Raw genomic sequence first — 9,814 nt, forward strand, 5'->3', positions numbered from 1 at the left:
CTCTCTCTCGGTCTCTCTCTCCTGCAGCTAACGTCCACTTCCAGCACTCGGCTGAGCTCATCAAGCACCTGATCAGGACCGGAGCCAACTACAGCCTGCAGGTGAGCAGCCGGCCAATCAGACGGCAATATTCAAATAGAGCTCCACGCATTCAAAATAAAAACTATTGTTTAGTTTAGCCAATATCAACATTTCTGTAAGAAATCTTTTAGAGATCTGTATGTGTGTGTGTGTGTGTGGCTAGATCTTCCCTGACGAGGGCCACTTCCTGTCTGGACGCAGCCACGCCCAGCTGACTCGCTCCCTAATTGGCTACTTTGGCAGCTGCCTGCAGGGGGCCTCGTCCCTATTGGACCAGCGACAGGACAGTGACTGAACATGTGCATGCGTGGGTGTGTGTGTGTGTGTGTGTGTGTGTGTGTGTGTGTGTTTGTGTGTAGCAGCAGCTCAGACTTCTTTTCAGATTCTTAGTCGGCCTGTAAATCGTCCAGTTGTTTTTTCTGATTGGACTAGATGTCACTAGAGGAAGTGATGTCACTGCTGATGTCACTCCAGTCAATCATTTGTGTGGTGTTTTTTTTGTGTGGCTGACGTGGCCGCCACAAAAAAAAGTTTGTGTGTGTTTGTGTCTATTTCTCTCCTTTGGTGACACGACAGATTTAAAACAGTAATTGTTGCCTTTTTAGGAAGTTTTATTAGGGAACAATAAATAATATTTACCTCCTATTTGTGATCTTTTCTTTGTTGCAGAGACACATTTTATCTTTTCCTTTCACTTTGAAAGCACACTAATTAAATGATAATAATATGTTATTATTTATTTATTATTATAAATAATAGTGAGAATATATTATTATATAATATATATTATCATTAAGAATAGAATACTAATAGTCACAATCAATTAGTGACGTGTAATGTGAGAAAAGCTGTGTTGGCCGCTCCTCATGACCACACTGTGGTCAAAGCGCCGCGTTGCTTGATTCAGTGAGACAGTCGTTTAAACCGGTGTCGTCAACTCGTTTTGAAGATTATAGTTTTCTCGCCAATGGCTAACCCGACGTGCACTTGCAAGCTGCGGCCACTGGGTGTCGCCCTGGGATAGATTTCAGTGGAACACACGACTGAAGAACCCCGGACGTGGTGCCGAATACTGACACCGACAGTCAGAAGATGTTTTTCCATCTCGCCTATCCGGCGAGCGGCTCAGGAGGAGCTCTGAGCCAATCACATCGGGGCTCTGCCTACCCTCCTAGCGCGAGGCTCCTGTTAATCCTCAAAGACGCGGTGAGCCCTCCAGTGGCCCAAAGGCTTCAAAACCTTCTCCACAAAACCTCTTCAAAACACTCAATTTTTGAGGGGTCGATGGGCCGATTGTGGGGGACGTGCTTTGTGGTTTTGGCTCCGCCCCTCCTTGGACTTGCAGACATTCTATCAATCTATCTATCTATCTATCTATCTATCTAAAACCTTGGTTCTCGGCCACATTCGCTTTCTGCCTCCCTCCACCCAAAGCGGGAGCATGTAGTGCATGTATGTGCTGTACTGCAACCAACCACCACGGGGCATGCGTACGCTTTATCTTTAAGTAGGAAATAAGACATTTCATTGAACTTTATTTCACTTTAATTTATTAAGATCCAGAACACTCGCCCACCTTTGACCTGTTTGAGTGTTTCCCCAACGATGCTTGCGGACACGTTAGCATGCTAAAAGTAGCATTTAGCCCTGCAGAGAGGCTGTGCAGCTAGCTGTACAAGCTCAAATCGAGCTGCCACTTAGCCGTGCGTCTCGCTAATCTGCTAGGGCGATGCGCTAAAGGAGCCCCCAGCCCTGCAGGGCCGCTCTGGACCCGCCGGCAAACACACTCTAGTGGAGATTTATCAGCTACTCCGCTGCGTCTCCTCAGTGTTTGTCTCCAGATTAATGCCGTCTGTTGATTCAAGTGCTCACCGCCAATGATCCAGGTGACTCCCCATAGGCCGTTTGTGCCAACAAAGAAAGGGAACTTTAATCCCCTTTAATGACTTCCTGTCTTTGACGGCCCAGTGGCTTTCTGCTTCTGAATAGATCTGTGTTTTTATGCCACGTCCTCTCAGTTCAGGGTCCATTTCACTGCTCTAAGTGACGGTAGAAAGACGTGAATGTCTGAAATTCTTTGCCTTATGTTTACCCCCCCCCACACACACCCATTCTCATTTACATGTGAACAGCAAAGGTGGACTGAATTTCAGTAAGATACATTTCAATGGACAGTTCAACATTAGTGACTGAATTGAAATGAATCGATCAAACCTTGTCAGCCGTTTGACTCATTTAAGGAGCTCAGCAGCCGCCGTCTGGGCCAACTGACTTCTCATAATCTGCTCAATGTTGAAAGTGGGCGGGACGATGGCTGTTTTGTGCAGGTGCCTTGATGGTGGCAGCCTCTGGGTCGCCACTGATAAGAGTTAATCTGCACGGAAGCAGCACGGCTGCACAGATCAAAGAAAATGACTGAGTGTGTGTGTGTGTGTGTGCGTGTGTGTGTGTGTGTGTGTGTGTGTGTGTGTGTGTGTGTGTGTGAGAGAGAGAGAGAGAGAGAGAGTGAGGAGGACACACACACACACACACACACACACACACACACACACACACAAAGGCAGCAGCAGAAGTCAGGTACACCGAGGTCGAGGGACTACTTTCTCCACGTATCCTTTTTACACACACACACACACACACACACACAGTTGTTCTTCGCTCTTGGTTCTTGTGCTGCTTTTCTTTCTCTTCCTGGTGATGTCATTGCACCGCAGCCAGCCAATCAGATTCCTCCCCTGTCCGATCATCATTAAAAGCAAACTGGACTTTCCTCCCTGACTCACCTGTTGATTTGTCTCGGCCTCCTGTGCTACTGAACGTCATCCTATCAGATGTTCCTCACCTTGTAAAATCCATTTTTATCACAACAGATGGTTCTACTGTCGGGGGACAGTAGAACCAGAGTAGAGCCCTCTTCACATGATCAAATTCTTGGTTCTTCAATGTTCCCGTCAGGTTTTTCTCTGTTAATATCTGCCTGACAGCTGGGACAGGCTCCAGCAGACCCCCGTGTACGGTGGCCGGGAAGTGCAAAACACAACCGCAAAACAGAAAACACAACCGCAAAACGGAAAACACAACCGCAAATCAGAAAACACAACCGCAAATCAGAAAACGCAACACATCAACCAAAAACACAACACATCAACCAAAACGGAAGTGATTCCTTTGCCCCGGAAACTAAACGTGCTCTCCCGTCTCCGCTGGTATTTGTATCCCCTGGTCGTTGATAAGTTTAATCAACAACGCCATGCTACGGACAAATTAGACATTTATTAAGAATGTTTTTATTCCACTGTCCCCTACGTGGTGTCGAAGATTATATTCAGTGCACTGTTACAGTTACAGGGGGGATAGTTATTAGATCAAACTGTTGGGGGATACAATTTATGGCAGCCCGTCCGTACAGTCTGATATAATAAGTATCCCCCTTGTAACTTCATGTAGGAGAGAAGAATCTTCTCCATATTGACCAGTGTGACTAGACATGACCTGGTCTAAGTACCTGTATGGTTTTGTGCAGTGAAAAACACAATTTAATACAAAAAGAATCATTTACAACAATATTTTTGATGGTGATTTCACAGTGTAAGTAGTTGTCTAGCCTACGTGGTACATTGTCAAATCATAGGAGGAAATAGACACGACATTGCCAATGCAGTGCACTGAATAGCCTAATATAAGCTTCGACACCGCGTAGAAGACAGCGGAATAAAAAACATTCTGGATAACTGTCTAATGTGTCCGTAGCATGGCGTGGTTGATTAAACTAAGAAACGACCGGGGGATACAAATTCTATCGGGGATTACTGCCTTGGCACGACACCGGCAGCGTAGATGGGAGAGAATGTTTAGTTTATGGGGCAAAGATATCACTTCTGTTTTGGTTGATGTGTTGTGTTTTCTGATTTGCGGTTGTTTTCTCTTTTGTGGGTGTTTTGCACTTCCCAGCCACCGTACCCGCAAACCCGGATCATGAACCGGGCCGTCTGGGCCCGGGGGCCTCGAGCTCTGAGGGGCCTCAGGGCTCCGGCAGTTAGCTTTCTTTTCTGTCATGTATGCTGCGTTCATGTGGTGAGTTCTTCTTGGAAAGTTGTTCTTCCAACTTTGTTGCATTCGTGTGCTCTAAAGTTGTAATGTGGGAAAACATGAATACTAGTATTTTCTTTAACTTTCCAAACAAATAAATCAGGTGTGAGACACCAGGTATAGCAGAGGAAACAGATCAGATCAGCCATCAAATATAACCCAGTCGGAAAGTCGTTTTTCCGATTATTTCCACACCACATGAACGCACATGTATCTACCGGTATAAAGGTGAAAAGCGCGAAATGTGAGTTCTGAATGTTAAGGTTAGCTAATCTAAAGGAAGGAAAGACATGGGGGAAAAAGTTAAAACGGTGGCAGAGTGGAGCTTCTAAATTAAAAGCAAAACAGGAGAGGGATGAAAGACATTCGGAACTCCGACAGAAGATTCCAAACATTGCTAGTTTTTTCACCGAGTATTCTGGGAACGTAAATGGTAATGAAGAGCCAGCAGTAGAGGACGAGAATGTCGACGCAACAATCCATGAAGAGCAGGACCGCTGCCCGGTGGCAGATGCCTCCGATCCACCAGCTCAGGAGAATAAAAAACCAACTCAGAACGAGCATGACTCAAACACGTCTGAAATCTCTGTCCTTACGGGCAATAGAGTGTGAACTTGTCAGAGACCTGGACTTCAATGATGTTGTGGAGGAGTTTGCTAGGAGAAAAGCCAGGAAAAAGGTCATTGCATAAGGTGGATTGAGGGTGATCACCAGTCTGTTGTTGTTCATTTACTGCATTTGAGTGTAGACTGTTTGTTGTTATGTTGACATAATACACAGATACAACACCATCACGTCCCGAGAGTCTTGTGATGAATTTATCTAAAAATATTAAAATAAGATGTCGCCAGTCAGTGTGAATCCTGCCGACATACACAAGTTTCCAACATGTAAGGCCACACTTGTGCACCATCAGCCATTTGATGCTTTGATGCATGTATAAGTGTGTATGTGTGTGGTGCCAGCACTGTAGTTCAGCTTCCGGAGATCAGCTGTCTGTGTGTGTGCATGCGCGTGTGTGGGGGGGCCTCTCCGAGAGTCTGGCCCACGGGCCTCTGTATTCTTAATCCAGCCCTGCGTATTCGTGACCCTGAGCTCAGGAGTAAGCAGGTATCGATAATGGATGGATGGATAGAACATCCACTCCAAACATGTTTCATGTCTATAGGGTTCTAAATCGTTCCTTTCCTCGCTGTTTTTGTCCCGTACAGACCATCAGGATCACATCTTGGATTGTTGTTGGTCAATGAATTTAGAATCAAGTCAGAATGAAAGACGTGAAAACGACAAACACTGATTCATTTATTTGAACGACGACCAGAAGCACATTCATTAGCATTTTTTGACATGAATCAACACAAATGAGGGATTAAAGAGCCTCTGGGGCCGATACACAGTGAAGTCTTTGCCCTCTAGTGGAGTCTTTCCAAACTGCGTCCCCAGCCTCCCCCTCAAAAGGGCAGTGTGTCCAGGAACAGCTTGTCTATGGCAGCAGGGGGTGCCACCAGGTCCTCCAGCTTCAGGTAGAAGATACGCTGCAGGCCTTGCACACTCAGCTCCCGGAGCTCCTGCAGCAGCCGGGACAGTCGCTCGGGCAGCAGCAGCAGCAGCAGCCGCGGCGGTGATGTTGGGTCGCTGCAGCCTCCTCCAAGGCCGCCCTGTAGGCACCTGCTAGTGGCGCGCTGCAGCTCCGCCACCCGCCGGGGCTCCTTCAGACCACGGCGCTCTGTGAGGGGGGAGGTGGAGTGTGGGGGTGTCAGAGCTGTGAAGTTGGTCTGAGGTTGGATCATATTTATGACTTATCAAATTCTGTTATTTTTCAGAAAATTGCAGCTAATTATTAGAAATTTTTGAAGTTTGGGGTTTTCTTGGACATCAAGAATCTGTGTGTGTGTGTGTGTGTGTGTGCAGTGCAACCCACCGGTGAGCAGCACCAGGCTGCACAGGCAGGAGAAGGTGGCCACGTCCAGGCTCATATTCCGTAGGGCCGCCGAGAACTCCAGAATGGCGTCCACCCATTGGCCGAAGCCCCGCAGGCACTGGGGGCGGAGCCACGCTGAGCCGTCGCAAAAGAGCAGCCGGGCTTCCCCGGGGTCGGACCTGGGGGTGGGCACGCCCTGCCTTCAGAGCCATCTGCTGCTGCTGGCTGTGAGTGTGTGTGTCTGTGTGTGTGTGTGAGTGTGTGCTTTCAATGTGCCACCCACCCCACCCACCTGTAGGCCAGGCGCAGGACGAAGAGCTCCAGGAAGGCGGAGCAGAAGAGCAGCTCCTGGTCGTGGCGCAGCAGGTGGCTGAAGCCGGGGATGTTGAGGGACCAGCCTTGGATCACCTCCATTGACCGGCTCAGCAGCTCGTAGAAGCGGCGCACGTGATAGGCGTCATCCTCCTCCCCTGCCGCCGCCGCCGCTGTCAGAGACTCCTTCAGTAGGAGGTGGTGGTGGTGTGTGGGTGTGTGTGTGTGTGTGTGTGTGGGGGGGGGGGGGGCGGACACACCACACTGGGGTTAGAGCAGGGATGGGACAATTGTTTTGACTGGTGGGCCACAGTGGGTTGCAAAATGTGAGAGAGGGGGCCAGAGCAGCAGCAGATGGATGATGGATGGAGTGTTTTGGTGAGCCACCTCATAGAAGGAGAAAATGCATCATGGGCTATGTATAAAACATGTGCTTTAATGTCAAACTTTAACCTAGGCAAAGTTACAACAAAGCCCATGGTATTTAGCTCCTTATTGAAATGACCCTTAAAGCAATGAAAAAATGCAGCTATTTTATTTATATCATTTCTTCAAGTTGGGCCAGCCGGATTGAAGCGCTTACCTTGGCACATATAGACCCCCGTCCGTACTTTGCCCGTGCCTGGGTTAGATCATGGATTTATTATAACAACCGGATACCAGGCTGGCAATATGGAGGCGCAGATATTTTGTCCCCCAGTGGCCACTCGAGGTACTGCAGCCAAAACCCCAACTGGCCCAAAAAGCATCTTTCCCCATGAGACTGCAACAAAAATTAAAATCGCTGAGACCGGGCTGACCTTTGACCTGAAATGTGGTTCATAATACATCTTTCTATTGTATATTTTTAAGTTATGGTCTTTTATTTCTTTTAAAAAATTAAAGAGGCCAGAAAATCACCAGAAAATTAGAAATTAGAAAGGTTTTCCAGATTTCCAGTATGTCTCAGCTCCTTCTGATTGGCTGATGCGTCCTGATGCTTCATGGGAGTTACAGAGACATGATGGGAAGTGACACTACTGCAACATGCTCTATGGGGGTTGCGTGATACGGAAGCCCAAAAACATTTTATGCGTACTTGCTGGGTGAGCGACTATGATGGAACTAATGGACAGTCATTTTTGATCCCGAGGGGCTTCAGCGAGGAGAAGGCACGACCAGACGTCCTACCGTGATGTCTGGCGGCGAGGGCGATGGGCTGGATTCCAGGTGTGCCCTGACGATGGCGTTGAGGAGCCCGCCACACTGCAGCCCTTTAGGTTTGGACGGCAGGCGACCCCTGCGACCCCGCAGGCCGTCTGTCCTCACCACTGCGAGACAGGAGAGAGAGAGGTGGCGTATTAACCATGGCGGATCACTTGACCTCCAGGTATGTCTGGGCCTCACCTTCCCTGACCATCCCCACTGCCAGACACTTCTGGAAGCGGCAGAACTGGCAGCGGTTCCTCCTGCGCTTGTCCACTGGGCAGCTCCTGGAGGCCAAACACACGTAGCGGGAGTCCTTCTGCACCGTGCGCTGACCAGAGAGAGAGAGAGAGCACACAACCATCACACAGCAGTTCAAACTACCACTAGGAATTAAACTACATTCAAACAATGGGCACATACAACATGGTTATACTGGTAATAAAACCACGCCAGTCCCAATAATTTTAATGCTTGACTTGCAAAGCGATGAAGATGAATCGTTTCTAGATAATTTCTCATTGATGTCAGTGTCTAAACTACACAGAATGAACCTTGAATGACACTGAAAGAAAGACTTGATGCCTGAAGAGGCTTTTTCTAATCTTCAAATTCTGCTGCTCTCAGGTCAGCGACCCTCTCATCGCTTCTTCTTCTTCAGTCAACACTGAACCCTCTGAGCCTCTGCTGCCACTGCTGCTGCAGCTGTTCAACGCGGGTAAACAGTGGCTCCTGCTTGGTCATAATGTGGAGCTCGGACCCCCGGGGAGTCCCTGCCGAGAGCCGAGGGCGAGCCGAGGGCGAGCCAGGGCTCTGATTCACGCCGTGTCAGCCGTAGGAATGTGGCCTTCAATTTGAGGGTAACTTCCCTGGGCGAATACGCCCACAGGTGTGTGTGTGTGTGTGTGTATGAGGGGGGATCAGGTGGGTTCGTTGCTGTCTAACATTTTTACAACCTGCGCTGCAAGATTTAAAACTAAAGTTTGTTGTTTTTTCAAGGATGAAGAAGCTGCAGCTGCGCCCCCTGCAGGCGGGGCGGTAACTACCTTGAAGAAGCCCTTGCAGCCCTCGCAGGTGCGCACTCCGTAGTGTTGACACGCGGCGTTGTCCCCACACACCGCGCACAGCGCCTCCCTGCCAGCCGCCAGCCGCTCTGCCGGGCGGGGGAGTCCCACCCCCTGCACCTGCTGCTGCAGGTGGTAGTGGTGGTGCTGCTGCCGCCTCTGCTGCGCGTCTCTGAGCGTGAGCAGCGACAGTCTGGAGAGCGCGCTCCTCCTGCGCGAGACCGCCAGGTAGTCCTGCGTCAAGGTGTACAGTGTGGCGCGCGGGTCCCCCCACAGGTGTCCGGCAGCCGGGGGACCCGCGTAGTGGTCGCGTGCGGACGGGGAGCCGTGCGGCGCGTCCTCCACCAGCTCCTGCTCCTCTTCCTCCACCTTGACGCACGGCAGCTGCCTGTGCGCAGGCGCCTGGAAGAGGCACGGAGGCTTGGAGTCATCGCGGGTGCCGGCGAGGGTTGAGAGGCTGGAGCCCCACGCGCACAGTGACGCCTCGTTGGTCAGCTCCATGCTGAACTTGACGACTTCCGGCATGGGGAAGTCACAGCCGCGCTCCGCACCGGCGCCCGGAGGAGAGGAGCCGCTCTGGGTGTGGAGGCACGGCATGACCTGGAAGAGGAGGAAGAGGTGGACGAGGAGGTGGAGGTGAAGGAGACACCTGAGGAGAGCAACAAACCTCCTGCCTCAGAGGAACTGCTGGAGGAACAGGAGGAGATGCACCTGGACTCTCAGCTCGTCCTGCTGTCAGAAGAAGTTAAAGACCGTCACAGTCTCCCGCAAGATGCAGCATCAGAGCATCAGAAGCCTCCAGCAGGAAGGAGCAGCAGTAGTTCAACGAGCAGCTTATACATCCTGAGGGAAGCTGCTGAGGGAAGGAGGAACAGAGGAGGAGCAGAGGCGGAGCTGAGCCGCCACTGGCTGCAGGGATCAACCACCGGGCGCCCGTTGACGCGCGGTGCGCACGAGCGCCCAAGGGCGGGCTCTCCAACGTGTGTGTGTGTGTGTGTGTGTGTGTGTGTGTGTGTGTGTGTGTGTGTGTGTGCGCGCGTGTGTGTATGCTCGCGCGCCTCACATTGTCATCGAGGACGCAACAGCCAGTGTTACAAAAAGTTGCGTTTTTGCTCAGATTCAAATTCACACAGACTGTAGAAAAACAGTACTTTATGTCATT

The 9,814-nt window shown here is 50.2% G+C and overlaps 2 protein-coding genes across 3 annotated transcripts in view; one reads left to right on the plus strand and one right to left on the minus strand.

Moving 5' to 3' along the window:
- Positions 1-719, plus strand: part of LOC142898542 (inactive dipeptidyl peptidase 10-like) — an 11,915-nt gene extending 11,196 nt beyond the window's left edge. The window contains exons 25-26 of the mRNA XM_076041515.1: positions 28-101; positions 245-719. Coding sequence (XP_075897630.1) covers positions 28-101; positions 245-376 — 206 coding nt within the window. The 3' untranslated portion in view covers positions 377-719. The remainder of the gene's footprint in view (positions 1-27; positions 102-244) is intronic.
- A 4,733-nt stretch (positions 720-5,452) lies between these two features.
- On the minus strand, positions 5,453-9,582 carry LOC142898566 (putative nuclear hormone receptor HR38). Of its 2 annotated transcripts, none has more exons than XM_076041549.1 (6): positions 8,635-9,582; positions 7,790-7,919; positions 7,574-7,713; positions 6,384-6,589; positions 6,092-6,270; positions 5,453-5,896 (listed from the first exon to the last, which is right to left on the minus strand). In XM_076041549.1, exons 1-6 carry the CDS (start codon positions 9,247-9,249, stop codon positions 5,622-5,624), a joined length of 1,545 nt encoding a protein of 514 aa, XP_075897664.1. In that variant the 5' UTR covers positions 9,250-9,582; the 3' UTR covers positions 5,453-5,621. The 2 variants fall into 2 exon arrangements, with proteins under 2 accessions (XP_075897664.1, XP_075897671.1); XM_076041556.1 differs by having other exon boundaries at positions 5,693-5,945.
- Positions 9,583-9,814: the final 232 nt, after the last annotated feature.

Source organism: Nelusetta ayraudi, unplaced genomic scaffold, assembly GCF_046127955.1.
Source record: "Nelusetta ayraudi isolate G7.1 ecotype Tasmania unplaced genomic scaffold, CSIRO-AGI_Nayr_v1 ptg000004l, whole genome shotgun sequence".
Lineage (NCBI taxonomy): Eukaryota > Metazoa > Chordata > Actinopteri > Tetraodontiformes > Monacanthidae > Nelusetta > Nelusetta ayraudi.